At 33.6% G+C, this 18,669-nt stretch overlaps 2 protein-coding genes across 2 annotated transcripts; one reads left to right on the forward strand and one right to left on the reverse strand.

The window, feature by feature from the left end:
* Window positions 1-1,286: 1,286 nt before the first annotated feature.
* On the reverse strand, window positions 1,287-3,218 carry LOC127087638 (CBL-interacting serine/threonine-protein kinase 5). Its single transcript, XM_051028555.1, has one exon. The coding sequence runs from the start codon at window positions 2,827-2,829 to the stop codon at window positions 1,471-1,473; it is 1,359 nt and encodes a 452-aa protein (XP_050884512.1). The 5' UTR covers window positions 2,830-3,218; the 3' UTR covers window positions 1,287-1,470.
* Window positions 2,941-17,317, forward strand: LOC127082679 (endoglucanase 23). Its single transcript, XM_051022904.1, has 4 exons — window positions 2,941-3,133; window positions 8,884-9,125; window positions 16,609-16,677; window positions 16,766-17,317. The coding sequence occupies exons 1-4, from the start codon at window positions 2,941-2,943 to the stop codon at window positions 17,315-17,317; spliced, it is 1,056 nt and encodes a 351-aa protein (XP_050878861.1).
* Window positions 17,318-18,669: the final 1,352 nt, after the last annotated feature.

Consider the following 18,669-nt stretch of genomic DNA (forward strand, 5'->3'; position numbering starts at 1 on the left):
GTAGAAAAAACAGAATCAATCTTGAATACTATATAGTGGTTAACAAGTTAGAGCAAAATGGAAGTGAGAAAAGTGTCTGAAAGAGTAATATACTCGACCCATCAACAACAAAAGACAAAATCAAATTTCAAACCACACGACAAACATGTTTAAGATCCATGTAAGAAAAAGATAAAAAGCCATGTATGAAGGTTACGAATTTGTTGTCTTCAACATATTCAGGATACTAAAAACTATCATCCAACCATTTCGTGAAAAACCAAAACAAAACATATGATAGTGAAGTAATAGGTATATTTTCATACATTGAAAAACACGAAAACGGATTTCTCCAACATAAAGTTCATTGGGTTTCTTTCAGAATAATGTTGTAACTCAAAAAAAGAACAAAATTTATTGGGTTTCTTTCAGAAACCAAGTTCAACCGAAACTGAAAATGTTTGAACATCATAAAGAAAATCCTAATTAATGAGTAAGAACTGGGAGTTTGGAGGAGTGAGGTTGGAGTGAGCTTGCCGGAGTGAGGATGCATGGAGTTTGGCCAATCTGACAGAGAAAGAAGGCCTGAAGTGAGTTCGGACAATCTTTGTGTGTGTGAGTAGTGTTTTGGTGGAAAATTGCTTGTGAAAATGATCAATGAGCAGTTTTAATGGAAACTTGCAATTCTCTTCCTTAGGTTGAATGACTTTAGTCAAATTATTATGTATCTTTTCAATTTTCATTTGTCAAGAAATACCAATTTGGTAATCTGAATTCTTTCCTTTGAAAGTCGTAAAAGATCATAAGTCTCATGTTGATTAAATATAGAATATAAAAATTGTATAATATACTCTTCATTTTATAAATTGATTTTCCTCATCTTATAAATCGGTTTTGTTAAAATGAATAACACTTGGGAACTTCATCTAAATCACCATAAAACGACTAAACAATATCAATCAGCTAAAGTCAGCACATATGGCAAAATCATTGACAAATACACACCAAGCAACCACAAATTGGTGCCATTAAACAAAAGAATTGATAGGGTCTTATACAGCCCAACAACTTGGTAGTTATATGTAAATTCTTTGATTAGGAGCATATGCCTATCTACAACAACTGGACAAATCCAAGCAGAATCATTGATCCAGTACATACCACGTCTAATAAATAATCAATAACGGTCGTACTGTCCTAAAAAATCTGTTCAATCGGGTCCATTGTTCATAAATATCACAACCAATAATGATATAATTACCCAACTACCAACACACTTGATTGATACCAAATGCAAAACAAGATAATTAAGCCAACAACATCAGTGACGTATTATTAGAAGCTAATTACAAACCTCAAATGAAATATCAAACATTTATGAATCTTGTAATGCCAATCTAAATGAATTACACTAACGAAAACATCTAACAGGCCTGAGATATTTCTAGATTTTGATGTAAAAAAATATAAAATTACTGATGTGATTGAGAATTAGCATGATGAATGAGAATCACCCTGCCAACTCCAAACAATGTCTTTGAGAGAAGGTCTAACTTCATCTTCACAAAACTTCACATACTCAAGAGTATCTCCAGACGATTTAGAAAACTCCACCACCGCCACCTCCGGCGCAACCTCAAACACCTCCACTGTCATCCCCAATCTCCCCTTCCTCCCCTCCGTCATCCCCTGCATTCTCACCATGAAATCCTTCTTCCCCGTTACCTTCAAATTCAGCTTCTTCGCCACATTCTCCAGCTTCCCAACCACCGCCGAAGCAGACAGTTTCGATATAAACATCGACGGTGATCTCTTCCTAGTCTCAAACAAGTTCCTCAAATCAAATCCATTTGACAACGACGAAATTATCTCAAACGCATTATAAGACGGCCTCCTCATATGATTCGTACCGATCCCGCCCACAACCTCGGCATTACTCCCATCACTATTCGCTTCATCATCACCACTAAAATCAATGTTATCATCCACAGCAGATTCCTTCATTGAAAATGCAATAGGTCTCATAAACCCTAATTGAAACCAAGGATCTTTCATTATATCAACAATCGAAAACCTCTTTTCAGGATCAACAACAAGCAAATTCCTAATCAAATTCTTGGCCCCCGGTGAAATCCATTCCGGTAAAGCATAATCCGCTTTAAAAGATTTACTATAAATCCTCATGACATTCTCACCTTGAAAAGGCAAATATCCACAAAGCAAAGCATACAGAATCACACCACAAGACCAAATATCAGCCTTTGATCCATCATATCCAATCTTCTTCAAAACCTCCGGCGCAACGTAAGCCGGAGTCCCGCACGGCGTAACAAGCATCCCGTCGGATCGTCGTTGATCCGGCAACGCCGACAATCCAAAATCAGAAACCTTAAGATCTTCATTCTCATCCAGTAACAGATTCTCCGGCTTCAAATCACGATGCGTAACACCGCGGCTATGACAAAAATCAACCGCACTAATCAATTGTTGAAAGTACTTCCTCGCAATCTCTTCCTTCATCTTCCCTTTGGCAACTTTCGCGAAAAGCTCGCCGCCTTTGACGTATTCAACAACCATGAACACTTTGGCTTTGTTCGCCATAACCTCTTTGAGTTCAACGATGTGAGGATGACGAACGAGACTCATAACAGAAACTTCGCGTTTGATTTGTTTCATGAGTCTCTCTTTTTTGAGCTTCTCCTTTTTAATCACTTTTATAGCAACGTTCTCGTTGGTGCTAACGTTTCTTCCATGAAACACTTTGGCGAAATTTCCTTGACCTAGCGTTTTACCTATCTCGTATTTGTTAAACAGAATGGTTCTTTTCTTGATAATATTGATACGATCCATTTCGAAAGAAAGAAATGGAGGGTGGAAATGGAGGGTGGAAATGGAGGGTGGAAAGAGGTTTTAGGGGGAGGGGTATTTTGGTAAAAGGATCGATCAGTTGTTGCTGCGGAAATGGAATTGTTTAACGTGGGAAGCACCGAGGGTGTTGAGCTTCATGTTTTTGATGAAAATGGTGTCGAAAGGAGCGACGACGTTTTGAAGAAAGGATTTAGAAGGGTTGAAAATCTTCATGGTGTAACATACAAGGGGAGAAAGGGTTTGGGTTGGGAGGTTTTTGAAATGAATGGAAGAAGAGATTTATATGGTTTGTGCTAATATGGATTTGTGTCGAAAATAGGGTTTTGATTTTTAGATGGAAAGTATACACGGTTTTTAGATGACTATGTGCTGGTGTATCTGACGAGGCATGAAAGAGATAAGGAAGAGAAAGTAAAGGGCAAAAAAGGAAATTAATTATTTTAGAAGGAATAGAAACGAAAGGGGGCAAAAAAGGAAATTAATATATTTAGAGAATATTTGGCCAATTATGCTACGGAATAAGCGGAGATACGTGGGTCCTTTTTGTTGTTGTTGTATTTAGAAATATTGGATCAATTTGACCTTTTTGAAATTAGGATTTACTGCGGTTGTTAAAATCTAGCATTCGCTTCATTACTACCTATATTCTTCGTTAGATTGAGATCGAATGATGTATATTTTAAGAATACATTTTTAGGTTTTAATAATATTGGAAAGTTTTAGATCGTTTGATTTTAATCAAACGGACATGAATAAATGATTGTATGAATGAAGAATTTGATGTCTACAGATAATTCTTTTTCACGTTTTTCTAGTGGAACAAATTGCTATCATTATGTTTCTTTTAATCTGAAAAGAGTATAATAATAATAATAGGAGATTAATTGATATGTTCATGATGCGTGGGTGCATCACACCCATTCATAAATATTTAACTGTAAATTATTGTTTTTAGAAATTAGACCAATTATCAAATCAACCAGACATTGGATAATTTGGTTTATTAGTGGAACAATTGGATTACTGATCCAACTGTATAAAATAAATCGAATTAAATTAAATATATCGGCGTTTAAAACAAAACTATATTAATTATTAAACGGTTAGAATCGGATGATTTTTTTTTTTTAAATATCACGACACCTATAAAATTTTAAAATATCATAATTTTATAAATTTATTTATTAAATTTAAATTTTAAATATAATTATCATCATAAACAACAAAATAATACAAAATTTAGATAAATTTTGAACATCCAACATAAGCTAAATAACAAAATAATATGAAATTTTGAACAATTTTAATTTTACTTTTAAGAAAATCATAAAAAAACGTTGTTTTGTTTCAAAAAAATAAAGCAAACAATTAATATGTCAATTTTTTAAAATTGGTTTTTATTAATTTTGGTCGGTTCTTGACGATTTCTAATGATTTTATTCGATCTAGCACTGATATAAGATCGATAGCTTCTCTAGTTCCTGATCAGATCGACCAATTCGATTCAATTTTTAAAATAATATTGTAAATTATGATTAATAAAAAAAATTATATTATTCAAGAATTATTATTTATTTTCTAATTCTTTTCATTTACGTTATTATTAATATTAATAAATAATAATTTAGTAAAATAATATATCATCTATTACTTATATATAAAATTAACTATAAATAAATTTTTATTTTTGAGTGAATTACCTTTCATTATTATTAATAAAATTGTAGTTTTTATGGATGAATGGTAAGTTCTTTTTATATAAAAATTTGTTTAAATTATAAGAATGATTTTTTTATTGTGTTCAGGATATGTCAAATGTGAGCAGATTGGTTGAAAATATAGAAATTAGAACATTTTTAAGTGAAAGAATTCACCCATCTATCCTCTTAATATTTTGAATAAATATGTAATGTGTCACTAAAACAAGATATTGCTCTAAAAGAAGTCTCACCCTCAACGTATTGAAGACTTTGATTATTTGAATTCAAGTAAATTAATTTAATATTCATATCAATTACTTCCTTAGTCTTATCTCTTTGAGATTTTCACTTTAAAATAATAATTAATTATGTTAATTTTAATAATAAAATAAATTATTTAATAAAATAACTTTATTATTAATAAGTAGTGAACTAGTTACATTATTTAAAATACAATAAGATGAGTTAATAAGAAAAAAATAATAATAAATATCATATTGATATTTTAGAAAGATAAATAATTTAAGATTAAAAAAAAACACTTATCGTGGGGAGTAAGAATTTTTAAAGTATATTAAGACAAATTGATGATATAATTAATTTGTATAAATTATATGTGAGTATTACTAAATTTTGTGTGTAACTGTATTTTGTATTTATTTTTCATATTCTAAAATAAATTAATAATGTTAATAAATAATATGTTTTAAAAAAATGGAATTAATCCATTCAAACAATTTAAGATAGCTTTATATTTAGAGACAAGTAATTCTTCTAAAAGGAGTTTTAGAATTAAGAAATGATGGAATATCACATTTAAATTTTTGTATTTTTTTTTCAAAAATGAATCTTTTGTATATTTAATTATGATATATATATATATATATATATATATATATATATATATTATATATATATATATATATATATATATATATATATATATATATATATATATATATATATATATATATATATATATATATATATATTATATATATATATATATATATATATATATATATATATATATATATATATATATATATATATATATATATATATATATATATATATATATATATATATATATATATATATATATATTAATTCTAATTTTTTATTTGGCAATGACTCTAGTTTTAACTGTTTAACACTCATTCCTACCTTTTCAGCTATTGCTTCATAAAATCAATAAAATATTAGTAATAAAAGAATCGATCAATTTTCTATTTGCCATTTTTTATATCACTCTTTGTTATTTATTATTTTAATTTATCTATTTTATAATTTGTGATGAATATTTAAATATATTTTATTTTAATTAGTAAATATTATATTAAGTTTTAAAAAATAAAAAATAAAACAATATACTTTTTTCTGAAAAAATAAGATTTCATTACAGAATTTATAATAATTTTTTTAATGTTTTTGAAAATAATTTTTAAAAACTATTACAAATTTGATGTATAAATATAAATAATATTATATTCAGTTGACTAACATGCACTCTTTTTTAATATAGTAAACCTATTAAATTAAAAATTAAATAATATTTTTTTATAATTTAATTAATCAGATTAGATTATAATAAATTATTTAAAAATATACTAACAATTATATATATTTTAAATTAAATATAAAATTGATTGAATGTGCTGTAAAAAAGAATGTAGTTCCTTACATTGATATTTATGGTTATTATTAGAATTGAATGCAATTTGGTTTAGTATGATTGGGTATAGCAAGTTATACGGTGGCCGACGTGGGAGTGAGTAGAATACAGCTATGTGTGTGGTGCTGTGGATCTTGTGATCTTTATGAAACCAAACACGATCCAATAGTTATTGTTATTGGTCTTATTTTGAATACCGGTTTTGAGTGTCCACGTGATATATGTGAAATCGGCTAAATTAAAACATTTTACAAATGAGGCAATTTATTTTTGTCATATTAGACTCTTTTTTTTTAAATTGAAAATGACAAGTTTGTTGCACCAAACTTTATTTTTTATTTATATATATTATTAAAAGTTTTATTTGACTATTTCATCGTAAGACCCTTTAGCGAGGTGTTAAATCTTGGATTGTGTTTTTTTTTGCCAAGGTGTATTGTTCCTCGAACAAACATTTAGGTGAGCATGTTCAATAAGTCTACGAGTCATTTAGGAAAGATTATATGTTGAACATTTCTGATGAGACTCTAAGTCTCTCATGTGAGGCTTTGAGTCTCTCGGGTGAGAATTGGGTCTAAGCCCTCAAGCAAGACTTATGAGTTAAGTCTCTCGGATCAGACCTCAATCGAGTCTCCCGGGAGAAACTTTGGGACTAGACTTATGGAAGGAGACCATGTCGTAGTCGCTAAATGTGATCGGTGTCAACGCACTGGTAATATCTCTCGACGCGGCGAGATGCCTCTAAAGAACATCTTAGATTTAGAAGTCTTTGACGTATGGGGGATCAATTTCATGAGTCCTTTCCCATCATCATTTGGAAATAAATCCATACTCGTCACAGTAGATTACGTATCAAAGTGGAATGAGGCAATATCTCCACCTACAAACGATGCACGAGTTGTGGTCAAGATATTTAAAAAGAGTATCTCCCCTATATTTGGTATTCCAAGACTCGTCAATAGTGACGGTGAATCTCACTTCATATCGAGAATATTTGAAAAACTACTACTTAAGCATGGAGTAAAACACCGCATCACAACCTTATACCATCCACAAACGAGTGGACAGGTTGAAGTCTCCAATAGGGAGATCAAGTAAATCTTAAAGAAGGCAGTTGTTATATCTAGGAAAGATTGGTCATCAAAGCTGGAAGAGGCTTTGTGGGCCTATATGACAACTTTCAAGACACCAATTGGAACTACATCATTCAAACTTGTTTATGGTAAGTCATGTTATTTTCCAATAGAACTCGAGCACAAGGCCTATCGGACCATAAAGACTCTGAATATGGACTACGAGATTGTTGGTAGTAAGTGAATTCTTGACATACACGAGTTGGAGGAACTAAGGTTAGACGCTTACGAAAATTCCCAAATATATAAAGAAAGAACTAAGAGGTGACACGATAAACAGATAACAATGAGAGAATTCAAAGAAGGGGAGTTAGTTCTCCTTTTTAATTCTCGACTAAGACCTTTTCCTAGAAATCTCCGCTCTCGATGGTCAGGACCCTTCAAAGTAACTAACATTTTCCAAACTGGTGTTGTTGAAATATTAGGCAAGTCCAATGAGCCTTTCATTGTAAACGGACAACGACTAAAGCACTATTATTATGCTGAAGACGCGAATTATTATACTAGCTTAAATTTAGAAGAGCTGGATGTCACCTTGCAAGATTAAATGCACTGGAAACTTTGTCAAGCTGCCAACGTTAAACATAGCGTTGCATGGGAGGAAACACATGGTTTTTGATTCGTATTACTCTCGTTTTCCCTTCGATATATTAAAGGGGTAAACTAACTTATTAATCAATACTAACTTGTTTTATTTCCTTTCATGTCACACTCACATACTAACTTTTACTAATTAACTAGAGAATGCAACACGAAGATAATATGTGGGTTATTTTCAAGAACGACGCCCGTATGAGGCATTTCGAACTCTTGGCTGAGAGGACCATCTCACCTACCTGTTACCCTGATTTTCCTACGCTAGTAGCCTTAGGATCACAAATAGTGTATGGTTTATGTTTACACAGATAAGTTGGGACCGCTTCTCTGTTGTGAAACATCCCACCAACAAAAACCTAACCCTAGAATTCCTAAGCTCTTTTGACTACCAACCTAACCTTGGATTATGACCGTCCATAGGCATAGTTTCCTTTAGACTATTTGGAAGAAACTATCGCCTTAACCAAGGCGAGTTAGCCCGTCTCCTAGCATTTCAGCATGGCTCTCATGTCTTTTCATATGGTTGCAGCCCAGACCTTTTTTGGGAAAGCTAGGAACATAGACCCAGTAAGTAGGGAAGAGTTATTCTTCATTTTTAGTCTCTTTCAATCCAGACCTATCAACTTTGCTGCTTTCTTGCTTACTAGTTTATACAGGGTAGCAAATAAGGTGATAGAGAATATCTACGTAGACGGTACTGTGACCCACATAGCTATAGCCTCGGGCCTATGTAACCAGATAGCTCTCTTGACCCCTTGTTGTGGGCATGATTTGATTGATATAGACCATTGCATGATTTCGAGATTAGTGAGGCGTGAGGGACCAAATGAGTACAATATAGTAATATTGAGTGAGGTGATTCACCAGTTCACCCTTCATAATCCCAAGAGGGCTAGTGTGCACAATTGTGACAACTGACATTACCCTCTAGAGATTCAGGATGAGTCACCCATACCACTTGCCCCTGAGTACCACCATACTGCATCTTCTGATACTTCTTCTTTCTCCTTAGATGGTTCACCTCCTCTTGGAGAGCGTCATACAGAGCTACAGACCATCCAAACATATCTTACCACACTCCGGACTGATTTGACTACTCTTCAGCGGGATTTTATGGACTATACTAATGTGATGGCCGAGCAGATGGATCATTTCTCTAGTTTACTACCTCCCGTATTTACTCTTAAAAATTTGAGGACAATGTTTTGTTTAAGTGTATGGGATGAACTATTTCACGTTTGTATCATTCGGATTTTTTTGTTCTCATTTTTGTTTTGCTCCCATAATTAGGATTTCATTTTATGTGTTGAGTGATAATTTGTTAGTCGAGCTACCGACGTTAAACGTAGCGCTGCGTGGGAGGGAACCCATAAATTTCTAATATTTATTTCATGTTATGTTATGATATTTTTCCATTATGTTTTTATGCATTTCAAATATTTTTAATCCACTACTTTTTATTTTCAAAAAAACAAATTTTGCACCACTAACCATGATGCAGGCCTAAAAAGAATGTTTAGAGCCTAAGAGAGCAATCTCAACACTTAAAATCAATAAAAACAAGTAAAATTTCGTTTTTGCATTTCGTGGTGTTCGCCACGACCTACACGACGTCCTCCATATTTACACGACGTGATGTTTCACCACACATTACACGACGTTCGCCATGACACCCAGAAGGCTTCCATCCTTTTTAAACTTAAAATCTACCCCATTTATTTCACCCTTTCACCTTCTAAACCTCCATCCAACCATATACTTTCTCAACTTTCCCCAAAACTTCTCTAATTATTTTAGGGATAATTATGGGATAAAATTCTAGGAAAATTTCTAAAAATCAGGGATAAAATCGGGATAGGGATATATTAAATTGCGTCTTATTTAATTTATTTTCTTAATCAAATTAATTTTTACAATTGAATAAGGGATACAAACATGGGATAAAAGTCTATGATTTTCAAGGGATAAAATCAGGGATAAAATCGGGATGAGGGTTATATCAAATATTCTAAATTTTATTTTTTTAAAATAAAATAAATATTATCTTCACAAACAATCGAGGGATAAAATTAAGTTTAACACACTTCAAATTGTAAGTCCTCTACTCTGGAGTATTAAGGCATTTTAAAAATCAATCATTTCTCTGCCCCAATGCGTGAGAGTTTCAAAGGATAAAAACGACAAAATAAATAATTACTTTCTACAAGAACTACGGTACACTGATCTCTCGTCTAACATGAAGGTACGTAGGCATAGAGTTGTAAACTCTAGCGAGTACTATAATAAAAAATCTTTTTTATTCTCTCATCTATTTTAATTAAAATATTTGCTCAATAAATACGATAAATAATTAATAATTAATCGATAATCAAGCAAACATCTCAAGCACACACTAATTCTAGAATTAGAGGAGGATCTCATTGAGTACAATTGAGGTAAAGGGTGCCTAGTACCTTTCCATTACTTAACTGACTTCTAAACCTAGCATTTTAGCCTTAGTCTATAGGTTTTGTCATTATTTCCCTGTTCCTTAGGAATGAATAAAGGATGGTGGCGACTCTATCATTTTTCCAGTCGCGACAGTTGACGACTCTGCTGGGGAGTTCTTATACTTTCTCTAAAGAGAGTTCGTCCTAACCTTTAGTTTTAGTGTTGTGTGTTCTTTATTTGCTTATATAAACAAGGGATAGAATCAAATTTAACACACTTCAATCTGTAAGTCCTCTATCCTGGAGTATTGAGGTATTCTAAAAATCAATAATTTCTCTGCCCCTAACGCGTGAGGGTTTCCGAGGGATAAAAACGACATAATAAACAATTATTTTCTACAAAAACTACGGTACTCTGATCCCTTGCCTAATACGAAGGTATGTAGGCATAGAGTTGTTAACGGTAGCTAGTACTATAATAAAAAGTCTTTTTTGTTCTCTCATCTATTTTAATTAAAATATTTACTTAATAAATATGATAAATAGTTAATAATTAATCAATAACCAAGCAAACATCTCAAGCACACACTAATCCTAGAATTAGAGGAGGATCTCATTGAGTACAATGGAGGTAAATGATATAGTGGAGGTAAATGATTCCTAGTACATTCCCCTTACTTAACCGACTCTCGAACATAGCATCTCACCCTTAGTCTATAGGTTTTATCATTATTTTCCTATTTCTTTGGAACGAATAAAGGATGGTGGCGACTCTATTATTTTTACAATCGCGACACATTACTTGAGAATTCTTATCTGAATTGGTTACCTATTGTGATTAAATCGGCCTCAAGGATAACTGTTTATAATATTGACAGCTTTAGGGAAGCAATTAAGGACCTTACGATAGCAATCACTACGCCAAATAAGGGAAAAGAGGGCGCTTATTTTGGCCTATAACAGCGCTTTTAAGCGCCCTCTAAAGTGGCGCTGGCATAGGTAAAGACAGCGCTTTGTTTTCCTGGAGAAAGCGCTGTCTAAAGTGGCCCTTTAAGGGCCACATTATAGTGCGCTTTCAGAAAAAAGCGCCCTCTGGAGTGGTCCATAAAGGGCCACCTTAGAGGGCGCTTTTTGGACAAAGCGCCCTCTAAAGTTGTCAATGTAAAGCCACCTTAGAGGGCGCTTTCTGGACAAAGCGCCCTCTAAAGTTGTCAATGTAAAGTGTTTAGAGGGCGCTTCCTACAGAAAGCGCCCTCTAAAGTGTTAGTATTTTTAAAAAATTTGTTTGAAAAGCAGTGGGTATTTAATTGGGAACCTGTTCGCATGCTGCAAAAGTGTAAAATTCATATTGATTTCATCCTTTAATCCAATGTTATACACCATTAATCCATTGATATATACAACATGAATCCATTTATATACAACATTAATCCTCCATATATACAACATTAATATATGATTCTTTGATCAACAATATACAATAACATATTCATGATTTAGTAAAAGTACAACAACAATATACAACATATATACAACAACAACATACAACAACAACATTCCATACATATATGTACAACAATATACAACCTAGCTATATGATTCTTTGATCAATAATGAATTGACACAATTCATCCTTCATTTCATCCAAATGAGCTCTTGAGTAAGATTTGTATTCGTCAAAGTACTACAATTAAGAGAATAAAACATATTCATGATTTAGTAACAAATTAGATGAAATATCCGATAATATTAAAATAAACCCTAAGTTATTATTCCATACCATTTTTTGGATGTCTATACGATTCAACGCAATGATATCTCTCATAAATCTCAATACAAAAAATCCGCAATCGACTGAATTGTTTTGCTGAGGATACTACACAGAAAAACAAACAATATATATATAGTTACTTTTTTACAAACACTATTATAAGCAAAAAAACAAACACTATTATAAGCAAAAATAAGATACTTAATATATACCTCAACTCTGACCCAGGTAATGTCCTTCCTATTACGATAATTCTTTTTCGATCTAAATTTTAGTATTGCCCTAACAAAATAAAAACGTATATTGAGATCAATCTGACAGACATAATTAAATATACAAATACACACGAATATTTAGGGGAATTTCACTTACGCGTCAACCATCTTCTTCATACTCAGATATTTACTCCAATCACCCGATAACGAATCGAGATAATACACCATTAGTCTCGAAAGATCCATAGCAACCAACACCCAGTGACCACTGTAAAATAAAACAAAAATTTAGATGCATGAAAATTTTCTACGTAAAAGATATACATAGATTAGAATGAAATTATTAGAAAGAAAATCTAACCCGTTGCCAGAATTAAACGGTAAAAAATACAAATTGGGTGTAGTATTATCGCCGGCCGCCATGAATCTATCGACTAGTTCATTCTTTACGGATGTTGGATTTTTCGTTATTAACGTTGTGTTGATACGGGAAGCAGTAATAAAATTGAAACGGTTACACAATTCAGTTCCCCGCATCAATGTGTCATACATATACCTTAAATAGAAACATAATAAACATTAGACTACTCATTGAAATGTGTAAATAAATTGTTCAACTAAGTAAATTATAGATTGATCGGAGTACCATATGTATGTATGAATGACAGCGATGCCCAATTCTTCGTGTTCAAAAAATTGTTGCATGTCCTCCTTTGCAATTATTTCGGAATGAGCAATTCCGAAAACACCTTCATCAAAATCTACACTACGGATGGCGCCGTGCATAATATCGGACTCTTCCACCATTTTCTCAAGACGCATCATAATTTGAGATTTTGTCCCGGACGTCGTTCGAATATCCTTACCAGCGCTTTTCAACTTTCGACCGGGAACCTAAAAATTCATATAAATTAAATCATGACTTTTTGTGATACAACAGAATCGTTGCGTATATAATTCAATGGGTATATATATTTGTATCTCTTTTTGAGATGCAACCGACTCGATGCGTCTTGAAATTCCTTTACCAGCTTTATGTGTGGGTCTTGTAGGAGTCTAACATTACCATGTAATAAGGATTGATTAAATATCATAATTGTAGCTGAATTGAAATGTGAATACTAAATATTCATAATCATTTAGAACATATATACCTCGGCATCTGGGAAAATTAGATCTGACGGTCAACCAACAAAGGATCCGACTGCATCTCGCATCAACGTTGTCTCTGAAACAACGTCAGGTAATGGTAGAAGCGCGTCCGTATCTAATACAAGGTCAACCGAAACTTTCATATATCCCACCAGGAGGGGATTATGGTGAAGTAATTCACCCGAAGTGTTGTGCACTTTTCCCTTGCCAACTATGCGATAAGTTGGTGACGATAGATACAGTTGACAAGGTGTAATGCCCTAAACCAATAATAAATGTTATTGTTAACGTGTATAGGTGTCAAGTAAAAAAGTGCTATTTTAATTTCATAATAACATATATAATTACCTCGGGAAATTTCGGTTGACAATTGATACTAGCTCGGTCACTAGTATCTTTTGCCTCGGAACCGCACCTTTCCTCTCTATACCTTGCATTCTCCTTTTGCAGTTCGAGTACTTGTGCCCTTAACTCTGCCAAGGTCTCCATCACCTCTTTGTTGGTAGGATTTTTTGTTTTTAGTTTTTTATAAAATGACGACGGAGTCACACCAAAACCCTTACCCCTCACACGACCGGAATACTCAGGAACATTTAGTACTCGACTAAGTACGCTCCTGCAATCCTGGACCTCGGTTGAAGGTAAGGTTTGGGATAAAGTCTCCTGAAATATTATTAGAGGAGATTAAAAATGAATTATATGTCTAACAAAATTTTCGATATAATTAAAGAAATAATGTTACATATACTTACACATTCGTCATAAACATTTTGAACCGCTTCAACGACAGCCCCATCCTTCCCAACCCGAGCAGCCTTCCACAATACGTGCTCCGGAAGAGATGTTGCGTCACTTTTCTCCTCGGCTAGCTACACATTGAATTAGATTATAAGATCATCAATTATAACATATTGTGACAATGTATAAGCTCATAGCATTTGAATATACTCACAATTCTTTGTTGTAACCGTGCATACCCCGTACGCCCTTTTTTGTACGGATACGCGGGTTTTGATGCCCTTTTCCGATTTTTGTCGCTTACTTCCTGGATAAAAAAGTTTAAGGCATATTAGAACCAAGTAACTTAACAATTGCATAATACCATAATTAATAGACATTACATGGAATTTTTCGTTTCTTCGTTTGGCGACAAAGTTATCCCATTCTTCGGCTGAAATAATCTCGGCATACTTCATTGGCCGTTCTGCTTCAACAAATTTTCCTTCCTCATCCTTGAGAAATTTGTTGGACAAAAAGGATCGAAATCCTCAGAGTCTTTTTCCGGCCAATTGAATACAATATTTTTGCCGGTTTTCATCGATGTGAAAGGATCTCTAAAAAACATACACATGGAGTGTGTTATTATAAGTAATATTATAACAATATATGGTCAACAAATAGTCAAAAAAAAAAAACATATAACAATATATGGTAAGTACCTGTATCTCGGACCATATTTTTTCTTTGCCAACCTTCAATTCCGGACTTCTCCAATTATCACATGTAATCGGAATATGTTGTCGAACAAGGAAACCAATGTAACTTGCTAACATTGAACCGTTAGGCTCAATTAGTTGGTCTTCAGCACTCCAATGTACTTCAAATTTTTCACCCTTGTCTCTTGCACGAATGATTGACTTCATAACAGTCAATCCTCGTTTGATTTCTTTTTCAACATTGTTACGTGATCCACTCGCGTCATGGGTAACGTCTTGGTTAGCCATTTTATCTGTAATATAGAAATGATTCAATAAGACCCAAGTAAGACAATGACCATATTCGTGAAGCTACATAAAAAACACATTCATATACCTTCCATTTCTCTCATGTTACAACAATCTAAACTCTTTTTTTTTTTATCATTATTGAATACAAACTCACACACACCTACTGCATACAAAAGACCAATGCAAACTTATGGTGTTTGGAACATGAACAAACTTGCATCCATAATCATCAAACTTCCAAGCACAAGCTCAAACACACTCCAAATCACATCAGTTTTCAATCAGAAATAAAAAACCTTACAACAAGGTGCTCATGAACACCATATAGTGCTCGTTTGCCCTAAACAACATTAATCAACATAATGCACAAAATGTAAAACTCAGTTTAGAAAATGCCCTAATCAAACACCTGAAGAAAGTGAACGGTAACGATGGAGAAGAGAAATACCTTCAAGGTGACGGTAACGATGGAGAAGAAAGTGAAGAGCGACGGTGGACGCAGATAACTCAGTGAACGTGAATGCAGCAGCAGAAAAAGGCGACGGTGACGACGACGGTAAGGGAGGGAGAACGAACGGAGGACGAGAGTAATCGCAGTAGAGAGAAAACCCAGTTACGTAAACGAAATAGCATATAGAGATGGAAAATAAAGAGACATGCAGTATATGCTATAATTTTAATGTTTACTAAAGGGGACCTTAGAGGGCGCTTTTGTAAAAAAAGCACCCTCTAAAGGGGGCCTAACAGGGCGCTTCTGAAAGCGCTCTCTAAGGCTTTCCAAAAGCGCCTTATAAACTGGAAATGTACATGGACTTAGAGAGCGCTTTTTTAAAAGCGCCCTCTAAGGGTACCCTTAGAGGGCGCTTTCATAAACGCGCCCTCTATTAGTGTCCCTCCATTTCCTCATTATTTTTTCGCTTCACTTTAGAGGGCGCTTTGTTACAAAAGCGCCCTCTAAGGTGCGCTGTCTATTCCAATTGTTCGCTCCTTATTTTTTTTTTCACTTTAGAGTGCGCTTCTTTAAGAAAGCGCCCTCTAAGGTGCGTTGTCTATTCCAGTTTTTGGCGTAGTGAATCGGGATAAAGTTGATATAGACTTTTCGACTATGATGTCAGTGTAAGCACATCTAAATGGAAGTGTATCGGTAAAATTGCTAGAGATAGTAATCAAGAGATAACATGTGTACTAAAAGTTATTTTTAAGGATATGATTCTGCTGAAAAGAAACGCATCTCATCCTGGTTCTGCATGCTTTCCAACAGATTTTGCACGCTTTTCGCAGATTTTCGACACTATTAAGAAAAAACCAGAGTTGATTCTGCATGTTTTTCGATAGATTTTATTGATGCATATGTTTTTGAAGGTGACAAATACCATGAACACTGCGAAAAGTCAGAGTTTTGGACTATACGCAGTTGAGTTTTCCAGCTGGGTGTGAACTACACGAAGGACTTGGACCAGCATCTTTGAAAGGGAGTAAAAAATTTATATTTGTTGGCCTCAATGTTCTTGTCTTCAAGGAAGTATTAGATGGATATGTAAAATCTTTTGAATCTTACAAGACTTCAGTAGAGAGTTTCTTATGCACACTGGTACCCGAAACATCGAGTTTGCATATTGAGTACACTCCTGGTGGACTCATATACAGACCAGGTGGAAGCAACTTACAACATGCAACTTCAATTACTTTCCTTGGATTAGTCTATGCAAATTACTTGTCCCACACGTCACATACCATAAATTATGGGAATGTTCAAGTTAGTGCGCAATCACTTCGCAAACGTGATAATATAAAAGTTGATAACATTTTAGGTGATAATCTATTGGGTTTATCTTACATGGTTGGTTATAGTAACAACTATCCACAACGTATTCACCAACACATATCGTCTTTACCTTCTGTTAATGATCATTCTCAAAATATTGAACGACATTGTCATACTATGACAACCATGAAGGGACAATTTACTTCAACTCAACAAATCCTAAATGTTCATGTAGGAGCCATTGTGGGAGGACTGGAAGAAGATGATGTTTATGTGGATGACAGGGCACCATTTGTTGGGGTTTAGCATATTTTGCTGTTAATCCTTAATTGGTGACTACTAGTATATAATATGAATAAATATTATATATATATATATATATATATATATATATATATTATATATATATATATATATATATATATATATATATATATATATATATATATAAGTATCTTATTTTGTAGATAGATATATACAAGAGGAGCGAATATGTCTCTCATCTTGAGAGAACCAAGAGGGAAGAGGTTTTTTTTGCTAAAGAAATTCAAGTGTATGCTTTAAATTTATGTTTTAAAATTATTAATGGATAAGACGAGGTAATTTTTCTTCCATTTGTAAACTAATCTAGAGCTTGTATTAGGCAAATGGGTGTCACTCATTTTTCTTGCAAGATCAGGAGGCACATCTTCTTTCCTAAGATTTTAGAATTATGTAGGGTATTTGTCGGAACGAGGACTGGACAGAGACTTGCCCTCCAATAAAGTTTTTAGAATTATGTAGGGTATTTATCGGAACGAGGACTGCACAGAGACTTGCCCTCCAATAAAAGTGAGGATTAAGAACGACGAAGACCTCCACAAGGAGGCATAATCGGCTTTGGCTGGGTAACATTTAATAAAACCTCTTGACTAACTGCAGTCTAAGCAAACTTGAAGCCTCTAGTATAATCAATTTCGGTCGGGTAATGTTTAATAAAATCTTCATCCTAATTAAACTCCAAGAGAACTTGAAGCCTCTGGCATAATAGGATTCGTCCAAGTGACGTTTAATAAAACCTCTGGCCGAACTGAAGTCCAGGTAAACTTGAATCCTCTGGCATAATCGGCTTCGGTCGGGTAACGTTTAATAAAACCTATGGCCTAACTGAATTCCAAGCGAACTTGAAGCCTCTGGCATAATCGGCTTTAGTCGGCTCATGCAAAATAAAAGCCTCTGACCTCCACTTAATGTCAACCCCCATGGGGATCTGAACGTCGATCATGTAAAGTTAACATACCTCTGACTTTAAGTGGTTTGGTTAACTTACCACTGACCAAATATCTGACATGATCTACTTGGAGTTAGCTAGTTTGTGTTCGAGATTAATGAGACCTCTCAAATCATTAAGCCCCGACGTTGGGGCTTCAAACCTATATAGTATAAGCTCCAGCTAAAAAGATAAGCTGACTCGCTCAGAGCCAACCATTTTATCTGATTTCCATTCGAAAAAATAAGTTATTACCGAGGAGATGAAAATGTATTAGGACTAAGTATCCAAAAGGATTAACACAGTCACAATTAAAATAATCTCATAAAAGCTTGATTTGCATTCAAAAGCAAATCATTGATTCGATAAGAATCATTATCCTATATATATCTCGGCCAGGGTGTGTGAG

The sequence above is a fragment of the Lathyrus oleraceus genome, chromosome 5 (genome assembly GCF_024323335.1).
Source record: "Lathyrus oleraceus cultivar Zhongwan6 chromosome 5, CAAS_Psat_ZW6_1.0, whole genome shotgun sequence".
Lineage (NCBI taxonomy): Eukaryota > Viridiplantae > Streptophyta > Magnoliopsida > Fabales > Fabaceae > Lathyrus > Lathyrus oleraceus.